The sequence below is a fragment of the Calidris pugnax genome, unplaced genomic scaffold, assembly GCF_001431845.1.
Source record: "Calidris pugnax isolate Ruff unplaced genomic scaffold, ASM143184v1 scaffold111, whole genome shotgun sequence".
In the NCBI taxonomy this organism is placed as follows: domain Eukaryota; kingdom Metazoa; phylum Chordata; class Aves; order Charadriiformes; family Scolopacidae; genus Calidris; species Calidris pugnax.
Window position 1 is genome coordinate 3,492,865 of NW_015090872.1, and position 11,861 is coordinate 3,504,725.

At 41.5% G+C, this 11,861-nt stretch overlaps 2 protein-coding genes across 3 annotated transcripts in view; one reads left to right on the top strand and one right to left on the bottom strand.

Moving 5' to 3' along the window:
• The window catches only part of MED12L (mediator complex subunit 12 like), a 151,588-nt gene that overhangs the window by 33,128 nt on the left and 106,599 nt on the right, over positions 1–11,861 (bottom strand). Inside the window, exons 19-24 of the mRNA XM_014945770.1 lie at positions 11,153–11,316; positions 10,561–10,692; positions 7,545–7,772; positions 3,465–3,606; positions 2,633–2,753; positions 1,814–1,915 (exon numbers count right to left, since the gene is read on the bottom strand). Of these exons, the coding sequence (XP_014801256.1) occupies positions 1,814–1,915; positions 2,633–2,753; positions 3,465–3,606; positions 7,545–7,772; positions 10,561–10,692; positions 11,153–11,316 (889 nt within the window). The remainder of the gene's footprint in view (positions 1–1,813; positions 1,916–2,632; positions 2,754–3,464; positions 3,607–7,544; positions 7,773–10,560; positions 10,693–11,152; positions 11,317–11,861) is intronic.
• The window catches only part of P2RY12 (purinergic receptor P2Y, G-protein coupled, 12), an 18,294-nt gene continuing 6,446 nt past the window's right edge, over positions 14–11,861 (top strand). Inside the window, exon 1 of one of the 2 annotated variants that reach the window (XM_014945925.1) lies at positions 14–134. The gene's annotated coding sequence lies outside the window, so the exon portion shown is untranslated. Of the gene's footprint in view, positions 135–9,137; positions 9,231–11,861 lie in introns of those variants that run through there. The other variant, XM_014945924.1, reaches the window with a different exon arrangement.

Consider the following 11,861-nt stretch of genomic DNA (forward strand, 5'->3'; position numbering starts at 1 on the left):
AAGAAGAGTAAATCTTGTAGGAAACAGTTATTATTTACCAACTCAAATTTCCTTTGTACAACATCCTTTTCGTCTAGAATAGCTACAGAAGTACAACAACTGAATTTTCTGAAATTGAAACTGAAGACATACAGGTAAGTCACTATAACCAACTGGGATAAACGGTTACGATGTATTAATATCAAAAGTACAGAAGTACAACAACTGAATGAAGAACTGAATTTTCTGAAATTGAAACTGAAGACATACAGGTAAGTCACTATAACCAACTGGGATAAACGGTTACGATGTATTAATATCAAAATAAGCTGTGATCATTTTAATAGAAAAAGGAGCCTGTCATTTCACTGTGTAAACAGCGAAATTAACCACAATGAGACAATGAAGTGTATTTTGGTTTTGACCTCACAGATTTAGTAAATTACTTCCCTCACCTAGTCTTCCTAACAAATGAGGCAAAACTAATTAATACAAATGCCTGTTGCACAGTTAAGCCTAATTCCGCAGCTCAGAAGCAGACTGCAAAAGGAGACAGTGAGTGCTCCTTCTAACCTGAAGAAGGTAAACAGACTGAAAGACAGAGAGGGAGGGAGAAAGGAAGGATGAATCCACCTCCTTTCTGAGGTGGTTAACTGAGCCGTATGTAAGAAAAGACAGCAACATGGTCACATTTGATTTGATTTGTACTACTTCCTAGATTTCAGACATGATTTTTCCTATCCATTCAAATCCGCTTTTATTTCTAGGGAAGCCTGGGATCACGTAACACATTTCTGTTACTCAGATGGTATCTTACAAGGCTCTTATTTGTTTTGCTTAAATATGCAACAAAAGCTCATCCATTTCTGGTCAAAAAAGAAATTAATATTACTTTTAGATGGAAGAATTTGACACCACTTAGGAGCTGAAATTTTTTTTCTTTCAATTTCATTTTCCCATAGAAATAGCCTTGTCATCAAATTTGCTGAAATACTTATAAGTCAAAACACAGGTCATTTCCAGGCTTGTTTCCTTTAAATTGTTAGGTGCTTGTTCCCTGTCCTTTTCCTTCCTCTTTTGGTCTGTGGCAAACACACACAGGTCAGACCACAGATTATTCAAATTAAAAGGAAAGAGAACTACATTAATGTATTCTGAGAACTAATATCCTCATGTTTCTTCTGTTGGACTAGATGCTTTATTATACCCTATTTTAAATCACATTTAATTTCAATTTACATGCAAGGCTACCAAACTGCATGATATGTATCCCTATTAGCTTCTGTATGAACCACTTCAGGAGCTGTCACTGCCCCACAGAACTCAGTAGGAAGGAAGGTTGGGACTGTGATAAATACTGCCAGTGCCAAGAGCAGCACTGGCACAAAACCAGTATTGATAGGTCCCAGGCACAGATCGTTTTTTCAAGGAAGTTCCAAAACAAAATGAGAACTATCAGGTCAGAACAGTTTTTCTAAACGTATTCCTCTTTACTGAAGTGTTTGCAGATGTTGTGTTAAAACTTAACTTTGTGTTAGAAGTTGGAATATTAATATGGTTGAGTTTTAGGTCAACGTTACGCCACACGCCGGTGGTTGGGTGTTGATAACGAATAAGTTTCAGCAAACTTCTATGGTTTTACATGCATAAAAAACATTTCCCAAACAAGTAAGTATAGTACGTATCAACTTTTCACTAGTGAAACATCTGGAATTTTAAACAGGCTATCATTTCTACTTGCACTATGGATATTTTTACATATGAAATCTGAAGCCAATAAAAACATTCTAGGTTCACTTTCTGAAATGAAGGGACCACCTAGCAGGTGACTTACCTGTTCCCTGGGGAAACAGGCAGACCTGGGGTGTCCTAAAGAGGTGCAGGAGTAGACGACAGGTCATCCTCGCCCCAGGCTCAGCATCTGGATCTCCACAGGCTATGGAAGATGGGACATGGAGATAAGGCATCTGCCCAGGACCTCACTACTCACAGTGGCAGGCCTGGAAATGTTCTACCTCACAGCTCCATTTTAAATGGGAATACAATAATTTCGTCAACAGGAATCAGCCTTTATGGCCTTGAGTCATTAAAGAACAGGAAAGAATACTATGATTTTTGGTAAGCAAGAGACCTAGTTAATGCCAGAAAAGAATACATGGTTAAAATGGCTTTTGACAGTCAAAGCAGAAATAAGAAATACAAATCCAAGAAGAAAGTGAAAAGAAACGTGTGAAGTGGCCAACAAAGATGACCACAGCTACAGTACTCCAGGGAGGTGAAGATGATGAGGTCAGAGAGAAAACGCCAACATCAGACTGACCGATGCTAGAAGGAAATGCATACCCTGAGTAGATCTGGCAGACCTTTGAGCATATAGCATAGAGCAGAAGAGAGTCGTGAGCAGCAGGTGAGGCTACATAAGATAAGGGGACAGTGCACTCTCAGCAACTCTAATACTACTTGTCAAGCGTGGGTTCTCTGATCTAACTTGGCATCGCTGGGGCAACATGCAGGGGCACACGTGCTGCAATGCACAATAGGTGGCATTCCATACAAGAACTTAGTTCAGTATACATCACTGAATCATTCAACGAAGACTTCTTAAGAAGTCTTAAGTTTTTCATTTTAAGTTTTCCTCTGGGCATTTTCTTACCAGCTGCAAGAAGAGAAGGCAGTGCAACGTGCTGAACTACATCTTCCAGAGAAAAGCACTGCCGGGCGATCAATATAGCAATGAAAGTGGCCAGGGAATCGTGGAACGACAGGTCACTCACCTTGAAGGAAAAGCATTGCAAGACTTCACATAACAGTGCACACACCACTGCCATGATTATTAAGGAATGAACTACAAGAATAAACAGTAAAATGTTTACACATAAGCATTTGTCACTATATTTTAATGCATTTCCCAAATATTTTATGGCAAATACTGATAGCTCTTAACTTCATTTTAAAAAACAACTATTTAAAATACCACAAATCAAAAGATAGACAAATATATTGAATCAGATATTGAATAACATGAGTCACCATAGTCCTGCTGATTTAACAGCACTATGGTGACTTACACCAAGTGAGTAAGGAACAGCAAAGCGTACCACCTCTTCTACAGTCCAAGAGCCAACACGAAAACAAGGGCTTTAAAATAGAGATAGTTATTTGCACATCCATTAACATTTTAGAAAAAGTATATGGACATGGCTGCTCCTTCCAAAGAGTACCTCTAATATTCCATATAATTCCATAATAAAGAAAAAAAAAAAATCTACAAAAACTCTAAGCACTGCCCAAATTCTAAATTAACTCTGAAGATGTAGGAAAGAATAAAAATCAATCACGAATCTCATTAAAAGCCTCGAAAACTCAAATGGGTACAGACCTAAATTTGCACTCAGCTTTTTGTATTGAATGGAAACCTTACTGTAAGTCTAAGTGCACCCTAGGTAAATAGGATTAACAGGTACTTCAGAAGATATTGAACTTACATCCACACTGCAGAGCAGATCATTGAAACCCCAGACATGATTTGAAGAGCAGCAAAGAGCTTTTACGACCCCCAACCACTCTGAGCTAAGCACCGTGCAGCACGCCGTCAGCTCTGAGCAAAGGTTGGCTATGTCATTAATCCTAGAAAAGAAGAGAAAAAACTAATACAGAAACAAGGTATTTTGTAAACAATATTTAGGTGAAACCAGATTAGTGCCTGGCAGTGGAACTGGTGTTCCCTTACTTAAGGTGGGGGTTTATGTCCAAATGTGATTTTGCTACTGTACATATAACCTAGTGTTATTCACACCTGGACAAATGGAGTATCTGGGAAAAAAAGACAGTATGTGGCTTGTACCCATCCAACCTACAGTAGTATAGGGCCTTTATTTTGTGTAAACCCTACATGTACACCTACCAGCTTTCCTGCCTGTGCTTGAGTTGCCCAGGAAGAAGGATGGAGCCTGTAGCCCACCACAACAGATGACCTGCCTCTCTCTACAGGTGCCCCGCTCTGCCCTTCCTTCAGTGCTGCCACACCAGCAGCAGCTCCATCCTCTCTCATGCAAATATGCCCCAGGGATGTGGTGTGTGTGTGGTGCACGTCTCCCAGCCCCCAGGTCACCGGTGACATCTCACCGCAGGAGCCCTCCCTCCCTGTGCCAGGACAGCACTACTGTTTAGGAGGGAGGAGAGTCACAAAATCAATTGGCATTAATGAATTTTACTTCATAGATCGCATACTGTGTAGTGTGTAATTCAATGTATGATTCAGAGTTATGTAATATTGTAAAAAACAAAGCAGAACTGACTCATCCCAGTGCAAGTTATTTTTTCTCTGTTCCACAGTGAAACCCGTTTGACCGCATTTAGATGTTCCCCTTTATTGCTGTTACAAAACTGCTTCCTCTCAGCTTCTCTGCTCTGCCAAGGATGCTCCACATTTCATAGAATCATCAAATGGTTTGGGTTGGAAGGGATCTTTAAAGGCCATCTATTTCCAAACTCCCTGCCATGGGCAGGGACACCTACCACTGGACCAGGTTGCTTTAAGGCCCTTCCAACCTGGCCTTGAACACCTCCAGGGACGGGGCATCCACAACTTCTCTGGGCAATGTGGGCCAGTGTCTCACCACCCTCACAGTCAAGAATATCTTCCTAATATCTAATCTAAATCTGCCCTCTTTCAGTTTAAAACCATTACCCCTCGTCCCATCACTACACTCCCTGATAAAGAGTCCCTCCCCATCTCTCCTGTAGACCCCCTTTAGGTACTGGAAGGGGCTTTAAGGTCTCCCCAGAGACTTCTCCAGGCTGAACAACCCCAACTATCTCAGCCTGTCCCCAGAGCAGAGATGCTCCAGTCCTCTGATCATCTTTGTGGCCTTCTCTGGACCTGCTCTGGACATTTTGGAGATGGCTTCATACTGGGGACAGGGAGAAGGATATAAGAACTGAACACAGTTTGGGCAGGAGTTTATTAGAAAAGAAAAGAAAAAAAAAACATACAAAATTTCCTTGAGTTTTGTGATCTGTCAGCAACCGTAAAAAAGACTGTCAGCTATTGCTGCACCTATTACCTTCATGCACCTGCTGCAACTATCAAGAATTTCTTAATAAAAATGGGAATAGAATCGTAACAAAACACCAAGTTCTGGTGGTTTTGATTGTGTAAGAGGAATAAAGGTGCTAGGGTCAGCAGTAAAGGCTAGATCCAAAAATTGGTGTCCGTTTCACCTTGCATCACACACTTTGCAGAACGGAAAACCAGGGCAGAACAGTCTCAGCGCTGCAATGCCACATGTGTACATGACCACAACAAGACAGTGCCAGGCAACCTGCTGAGGTGCAGACCCCATCCTTAACTCTAATCATTGGAGAGCGACTCGAACCGCGCACTGTGAGGTCCAACCTACTCTGAAAATACAACTGACAGCTGTTATAAGTCTAGCAGCTTCTATCCAATAAAACTCTTAATGTTTTTGTTTTAAATATTTTTGGAAAATCTGCAAATTACCTACTAAGATGAAATCCATAATAAATAAATTACACATTTAATAAATTAAACACTAATTACATCAGAAGAAGGAAATGACCTAATGCAGAACCTTCCCTCATTTACAGTCTTCTAATGAGCAAAGATTGTGCTGAGCTGTTCTGTCTGAAGCGACACAACTGCTGATACAAAAGAGCTTACTGACTCTCTTACAGTGAGCACTTTACACTTGTCACTCCCTTCTGTTAAATGATGCGGATTGATTTAATGAAGTAACTCAGAGGAAACTTACTCAATAAACTTTCAGCAACCTGAAAGAGTAACGCATGAAACCCTTTAGGAGGGAGGAGAGTCACAAAATCAATTGGCATTAATGAATTTTACTTCATAGATCGCATACTGTGTAGTGTGTAATTCAATGTATGATTCAGAGTTATGTAATATTGTAAAAAACAAAGCAGAACTGACTCATCCCAGTGCAAGTTATTTTTTCTCTGTTCCACAGTGAAACCCGTTTGACCGCATTTAGATGTTCCCCTTTATTGCTGTTACAAAACTGCTTCCTCTCAGCTTCTCTGCTCTGCCAAGGATGCTCCACATTTCATAGAATCATCAAATGGTTTGGGTTGGAAGGGATCTTTAAAGGCCATCTATTTCCAAACTCCCTGCCATGGGCAGGGACACCTACCACTGGACCAGGTTGCTTTAAGGCCCTTCCAACCTGGCCTTGAACACCTCCAGGGACGGGGCATCCACAACTTCTCTGGGCAATGTGGGCCAGTGTCTCACCACCCTCACAGTCAAGAATATCTTCCTAATATCTAATCTAAATCTGCCCTCTTTCAGTTTAAAACCATTACCCCTCGTCCCATCACTACACTCCCTGATAAAGAGTCCCTCCCCATCTCTCCTGTAGACCCCCTTTAGGTACTGGAAGGGGCTTTAAGGTCTCCCCAGAGACTTCTCCAGGCTGAACAACCCCAACTATCTCAGCCTGTCCCCAGAGCAGAGATGCTCCAGTCCTCTGATCATCTTTGTGGCCTTCTCTGGACCTGCTCTGGACATTTTGGAGATGGCTTCATACTGGGGACAGGGAGAAGGATATAAGAACTGAACACAGTTTGGGCAGGAGTTTATTAGAAAAGAAAAGAAAAAAAAAACATACAAAATTTCCTTGAGTTTTGTGATCTGTCAGCAACCGTAAAAAAGACTGTCAGCTATTGCTGCACCTATTACCTTCATGCACCTGCTGCAACTATCAAGAATTTCTTAATAAAAATGGGAATAGAATCGTAACAAAACACCAAGTTCTGGTGGTTTTGATTGTGTAAGAGGAATAAAGGTGCTAGGGTCAGCAGTAAAGGCTAGATCCAAAAATTGGTGTCCGTTTCACCTTGCATCACACACTTTGCAGAACGGAAAACCAGGGCAGAACAGTCTCAGCGCTGCAATGCCACATGTGTACATGACCACAACAAGACAGTGCCAGGCAACCTGCTGAGGTGCAGACCCCATCCTTAACTCTAATCATTGGAGAGCGACTCGAACCGCGCACTGTGAGGTCCAACCTACTCTGAAAATACAACTGACAGCTGTTATAAGTCTAGCAGCTTCTATCCAATAAAACTCTTAATGTTTTTGTTTTAAATATTTTTGGAAAATCTGCAAATTACCTACTAAGATGAAATCCATAATAAATAAATTACACATTTAATAAATTAAACACTAATTACATCAGAAGAAGGAAATGACCTAATGCAGAACCTTCCCTCATTTACAGTCTTCTAATGAGCAAAGATTGTGCTGAGCTGTTCTGTCTGAAGCGACACAACTGCTGATACAAAAGAGCTTACTGACTCTCTTACAGTGAGCACTTTACACTTGTCACTCCCTTCTGTTAAATGATGCGGATTGATTTAATGAAGTAACTCAGAGGAAACTTACTCAATAAACTTTCAGCAACCTGAAAGAGTAACGCATGAAACCCATCGCAAAAAAGGCACAAAACAAAAAGATGAAAGGAAACCTCGTATATACCATGCGAAACCCCATCCATTTATGATTCCTGCACACTCTGCCTTACCTTCCTGCATCTTGGTGCCCCATGCACACATTCATTAGGGCGTTGCAGACAAAGCTGTAGCGGTTGGCTGCGTTATCGCTCAGAATCTTGCCCAGCATTGAGTAGTTAATGCTGTGAGCAGAAGGGTTCTCGATGAAATCTAGCATGAACTCCGGGTCCCACAGTAAATTGGAGTTTGAAGGCTGAACATTGCTGTATATCGTCTGCTTCACCTTAGAACAGGCACTACTGAGGATGAAAAAAAGAGAGTGTTTCCAAAAAATGTACTTTGCAGGAGTGCTGTTGAACATACCGTGTGGGATTAAAAAAATCCTGGTTTGGTTACCATTCTGTACACATTTTCAAACTCATTTTTGATAAGGAGCATCTACCAGAAAATAAGGCTCATACATCTGTTTCATTCAAGTTTTCCTGTAGTAAAGTCTCAAATTTCCAAACTGCTCCTATGACATTTCTATGACTGAAATTGTGAGCAGGTGGATAAGGACCACACATTCATTCCTTACAAGCAATAACTTCCTAGAGCATCAATGCTTCTGCAGCAAACTGTAACAGCGCTTCCTAACACATAAAGAAGGGGAGCAGCATTATGACACAGTGAGCTGCAGTGGTGGAAAGAAGAATTAATTAGGGAAAAATGAGAAACCATCTAAATTAAAACTCTGCATTTGGTAATAATGTGACATAAAAGACAACTTTTTGAAAGATGAAATCAGTAAATGGAAAAAAGATACTTAAAGGTCACATTTTGACATTACAAATTATGACAAAGGTCAAGAAATGTTCCAGGCAAGGAATGCCTATATGTTAACTGACATTCTTCAAGGGAAAAAAAGAAGGTGCTAGTGAAGAATGCAAAATTCACACGTTTGTCTCAAGCATTGAGTTTTATACCACAGCTGGAAACAACATCCACATGGACAAATTTCGCTAATTATCCCAACTAGGAAGACTTCCTCATTACTGAAAAAAATATATAGCCATTAATCAATATAAAATTAAAATACATGAAACCTTAGGAATTTTTTTTGAACTCCACTGGCCCCAGGAAGAAAAGACAGAGGAAGCACTGTGTCACCTTGAAAGTATCTGCCACCTGAGGAAGGAGTGCGATGTGCGCAGCAACGCCTGGCGCAGGGCTCGGAGGGCAGCCCTGGGACACCCTGTCACTGCGCAGCCCCTGCACATCACAGCTCCTCACCAGGATGCTCCAGTGCAGGAGAAAGAGGCCAGACACAGGATAATTAATTTACAAGAATTTACAGGCTGTGTAACAGCAGAGAAAGCAAGCCAACCAGTGGAAAATAAATACCCCAGACCTCAAACATCAGGCACCCTGGACACACATATGTCCCCGACACTCAGTCGTCACAGCTTCTACCTTCACCTACCCCACGGGCCACAGAAATAAAGGTCCAAAACCCAAACAATACACTACTGAGCACGTGAGCAAAGCAGCCTCTGAAACTGTACTTGCACAAGAAGTAATGCTGGGGGAGTGGCCAGAAGATAAGATTTTAAAAACAAAAGCGAAGGAATTATTTTAAAAAAGGAAGTTTAGGGAATACAACTAAATATACCAAGCACACTAAACCAAAACGTGCAGCTCGCTTAGTAAAACCCAGTCACAACTAACACTGCAGATGATACCAAAAGCCATTTGCGAAGCACTGCAATATACAGAAGGTAAGTCTCTAAATTTGAACATTTATGAACTGTACTTTATGGTCGTGTCAAATTGACTTAGTGAGAGAGAGAAATAGCTGGACTTACAGTTTGCTAAAAAGAAGATAAAAAAGTTGCTGCGTACAGGCAACTGGGTTTGGTTTTGCTTCCATTGTATCAAGGAAACCGAGAAGAAAATGAGTCTAGCTCTAGTGCTTTATGTGGCATGTCTAAAACAGCTGTCTAAAAAACATATACATAAATTTTATTACCAGTTTTCAGAAAATTTCTAACTCTACTCTGAAAAAAGAGAGCTTCAAATCAAGTGCTATATATCACATATTTAATATATGATTTAGAACTTAAATATCACTATATTACCAGATGATGTTTTGATTTGCTATTGTAGATTAGTATTAATAAAAGTGTTAATTTTTATTGCGTTACTGAACTTCAGTTTTTAAGTGGAAAAATGAGCATACAGCTAAGACACTTCTGTAGTTCTCTATTTCATATTTCTTTTTCCTAGTGCTTCTCATATTAAATGCTACTGTTCCCATGTGTTTGTAAACCTATTAAAATATTAAGATTATTGCTGAGAACTCTTTTCCTGCTCCCTATTAAACAAAAACCACAAATCTGAAACACACAAACCAAAACCAGGTATATAAACTAGGAGGGGAAACAGTAACTGAAGTGGTTTGTAAGTCTCACAAGACGCACATTTCCATATGAAAGGCTTCCACTCCCCCTTTAAAAAGTAAGAGCCAAAAATACAGCATATGGGTACCTAAAATATTTTTTTAATTTAAAAATCAAGGAACTGAACATTCGAGCACAAAACTTCACAAACTCAAACATGTTTGTGCCTCTCCCCACATCAAAGGAAGTATTTAATGGAATATTACAGCTGCGTCAGCTAAGATTTTGTTATTTTTCCATCCAGCGCTGTATGTATTACAGCCAGTTTGCTGCTGCATTTTAGAAATCCAATCAGTCACATCCCAATCTGCGAAAGCAAAGGGGTGTGGGGAGGGATCCAGGGCTGCACGGTGCAGACACCACCGATGGTCCCCGCTTCCCTCACCCTTGGCAAACCACAAAGCCAACCGCAGCCCGCGAGGAGGGCTCAGCCTCTGCTCCTCCACCGCAGGTACCCGCACAGCACGAGGGCTTCACCAGCTCAGGACCACATGCTGTGCTGCCACAGGCAAGGGAATTGCAGCAGTAAAGGTAAAGCAGCAAAGGCAAGGGCGAATTTTCCACGGAAAGCAGAGTGAACAGAAACCACAAGCAGTTTGCATCAGTCTGCAGGCTAGGCAGTGGTGAGAAAAATCCCATTGCCACCCACCTGAAGAGGTCTCCAAACTTGCTTCTCAGGTGACTACAGGAGACGTACAGGTCATAGAGGTAAGCTAAAATACACCTTTCTGGGGAGGAACACTCTGAGGGATTAACGACATGCTTTACCACCCCGCACAACCTGCAAAAATAAAACCATCCTGAGTTCGTTCCATCACGCCTTAGAAACGCATCTCATATTGTTATGTACCATATAGACCCCACCATTAGCTGGGCAATGTGATGACAGACTTTGTGTCTACGGGCTGACAGGGCTCACGTGAAGTTTGGGGTCACCTGTGTGCTTGCCTGGGCCCCAGGGAGGAGAGGACACAGAGGCACTTGGAGAGCCCAGGGCAGAACGGGGAGAGCGGGTAGGAAATCAAGACACAAAACTCCCCCACATTTCCCCGGTTCCAGATCCAGATCCCACCAGCCCCCAGCAGTGGGGAGAAGGCTGCAGGGGTGAGCCATCCCCTCCGTTCACCTGAGCTCACTTACAGCCTTCCAATAGTCTCACAACCTGAACCTAAACACATGGGTTTTTTTGCTTAAGAGAGAACACCAAAAATACTTTTTGGAAGATTGTAGCTGCCACAAACCCTTCGAAGACTTGTGCTGTTTGCTCAGAGTTGAGGATGAGGCAGGCATGGTAACGCCGCAGGACGGCCACGATGCAGACACACAGCCCCGTGGTGTAGCTTCCTGCCAGGCTGGACGACTTCAGCAGCAGCTCTGCCTCCACAACGCTCAGCTCGTTCAACAGCTGAAAACACACACACAAAAATAATGAACTGAAAATAACTTCCACGATAAACATATGAAATAGCTGCAAAACCTCCCAAAACATTAAGGAAAAATGATACGGCAAACGGAAATGGAATTTCTTACTCACTACTGAACAAAGGAGAGAGGGAGCAAAATAAAATGTTGAAGTATAAAAGGTGTCCCTCAGAACTGCTCTTCAGAAATACAAGGCATTTCTGGCACTCAGACGCTTTACTGTGTAATATGATAGTCCAGTCTGACACAGTGAAGCCCATCCTAAAGTATTTTGTGCTAAAATAATCCAGAATTTTATTAATTTTTGAAAGACTTGAAAATAAAATACATCTACTGATTCTCCACAGTTGTCAAATTAAGACAGAAAGGGAAGGATCTGAAAAGGTCAGGAAACTGAAACAGATAAAAGTGCACAGCACAAAATACGGAGAATTTTCAGTACAGCTCTTGGGATTATTTTTCGCTGTTTTTACAGAAAATGTATCACAGCTTTATCCTGACACATCCCCTCCTTCCCCCCACCTCCCC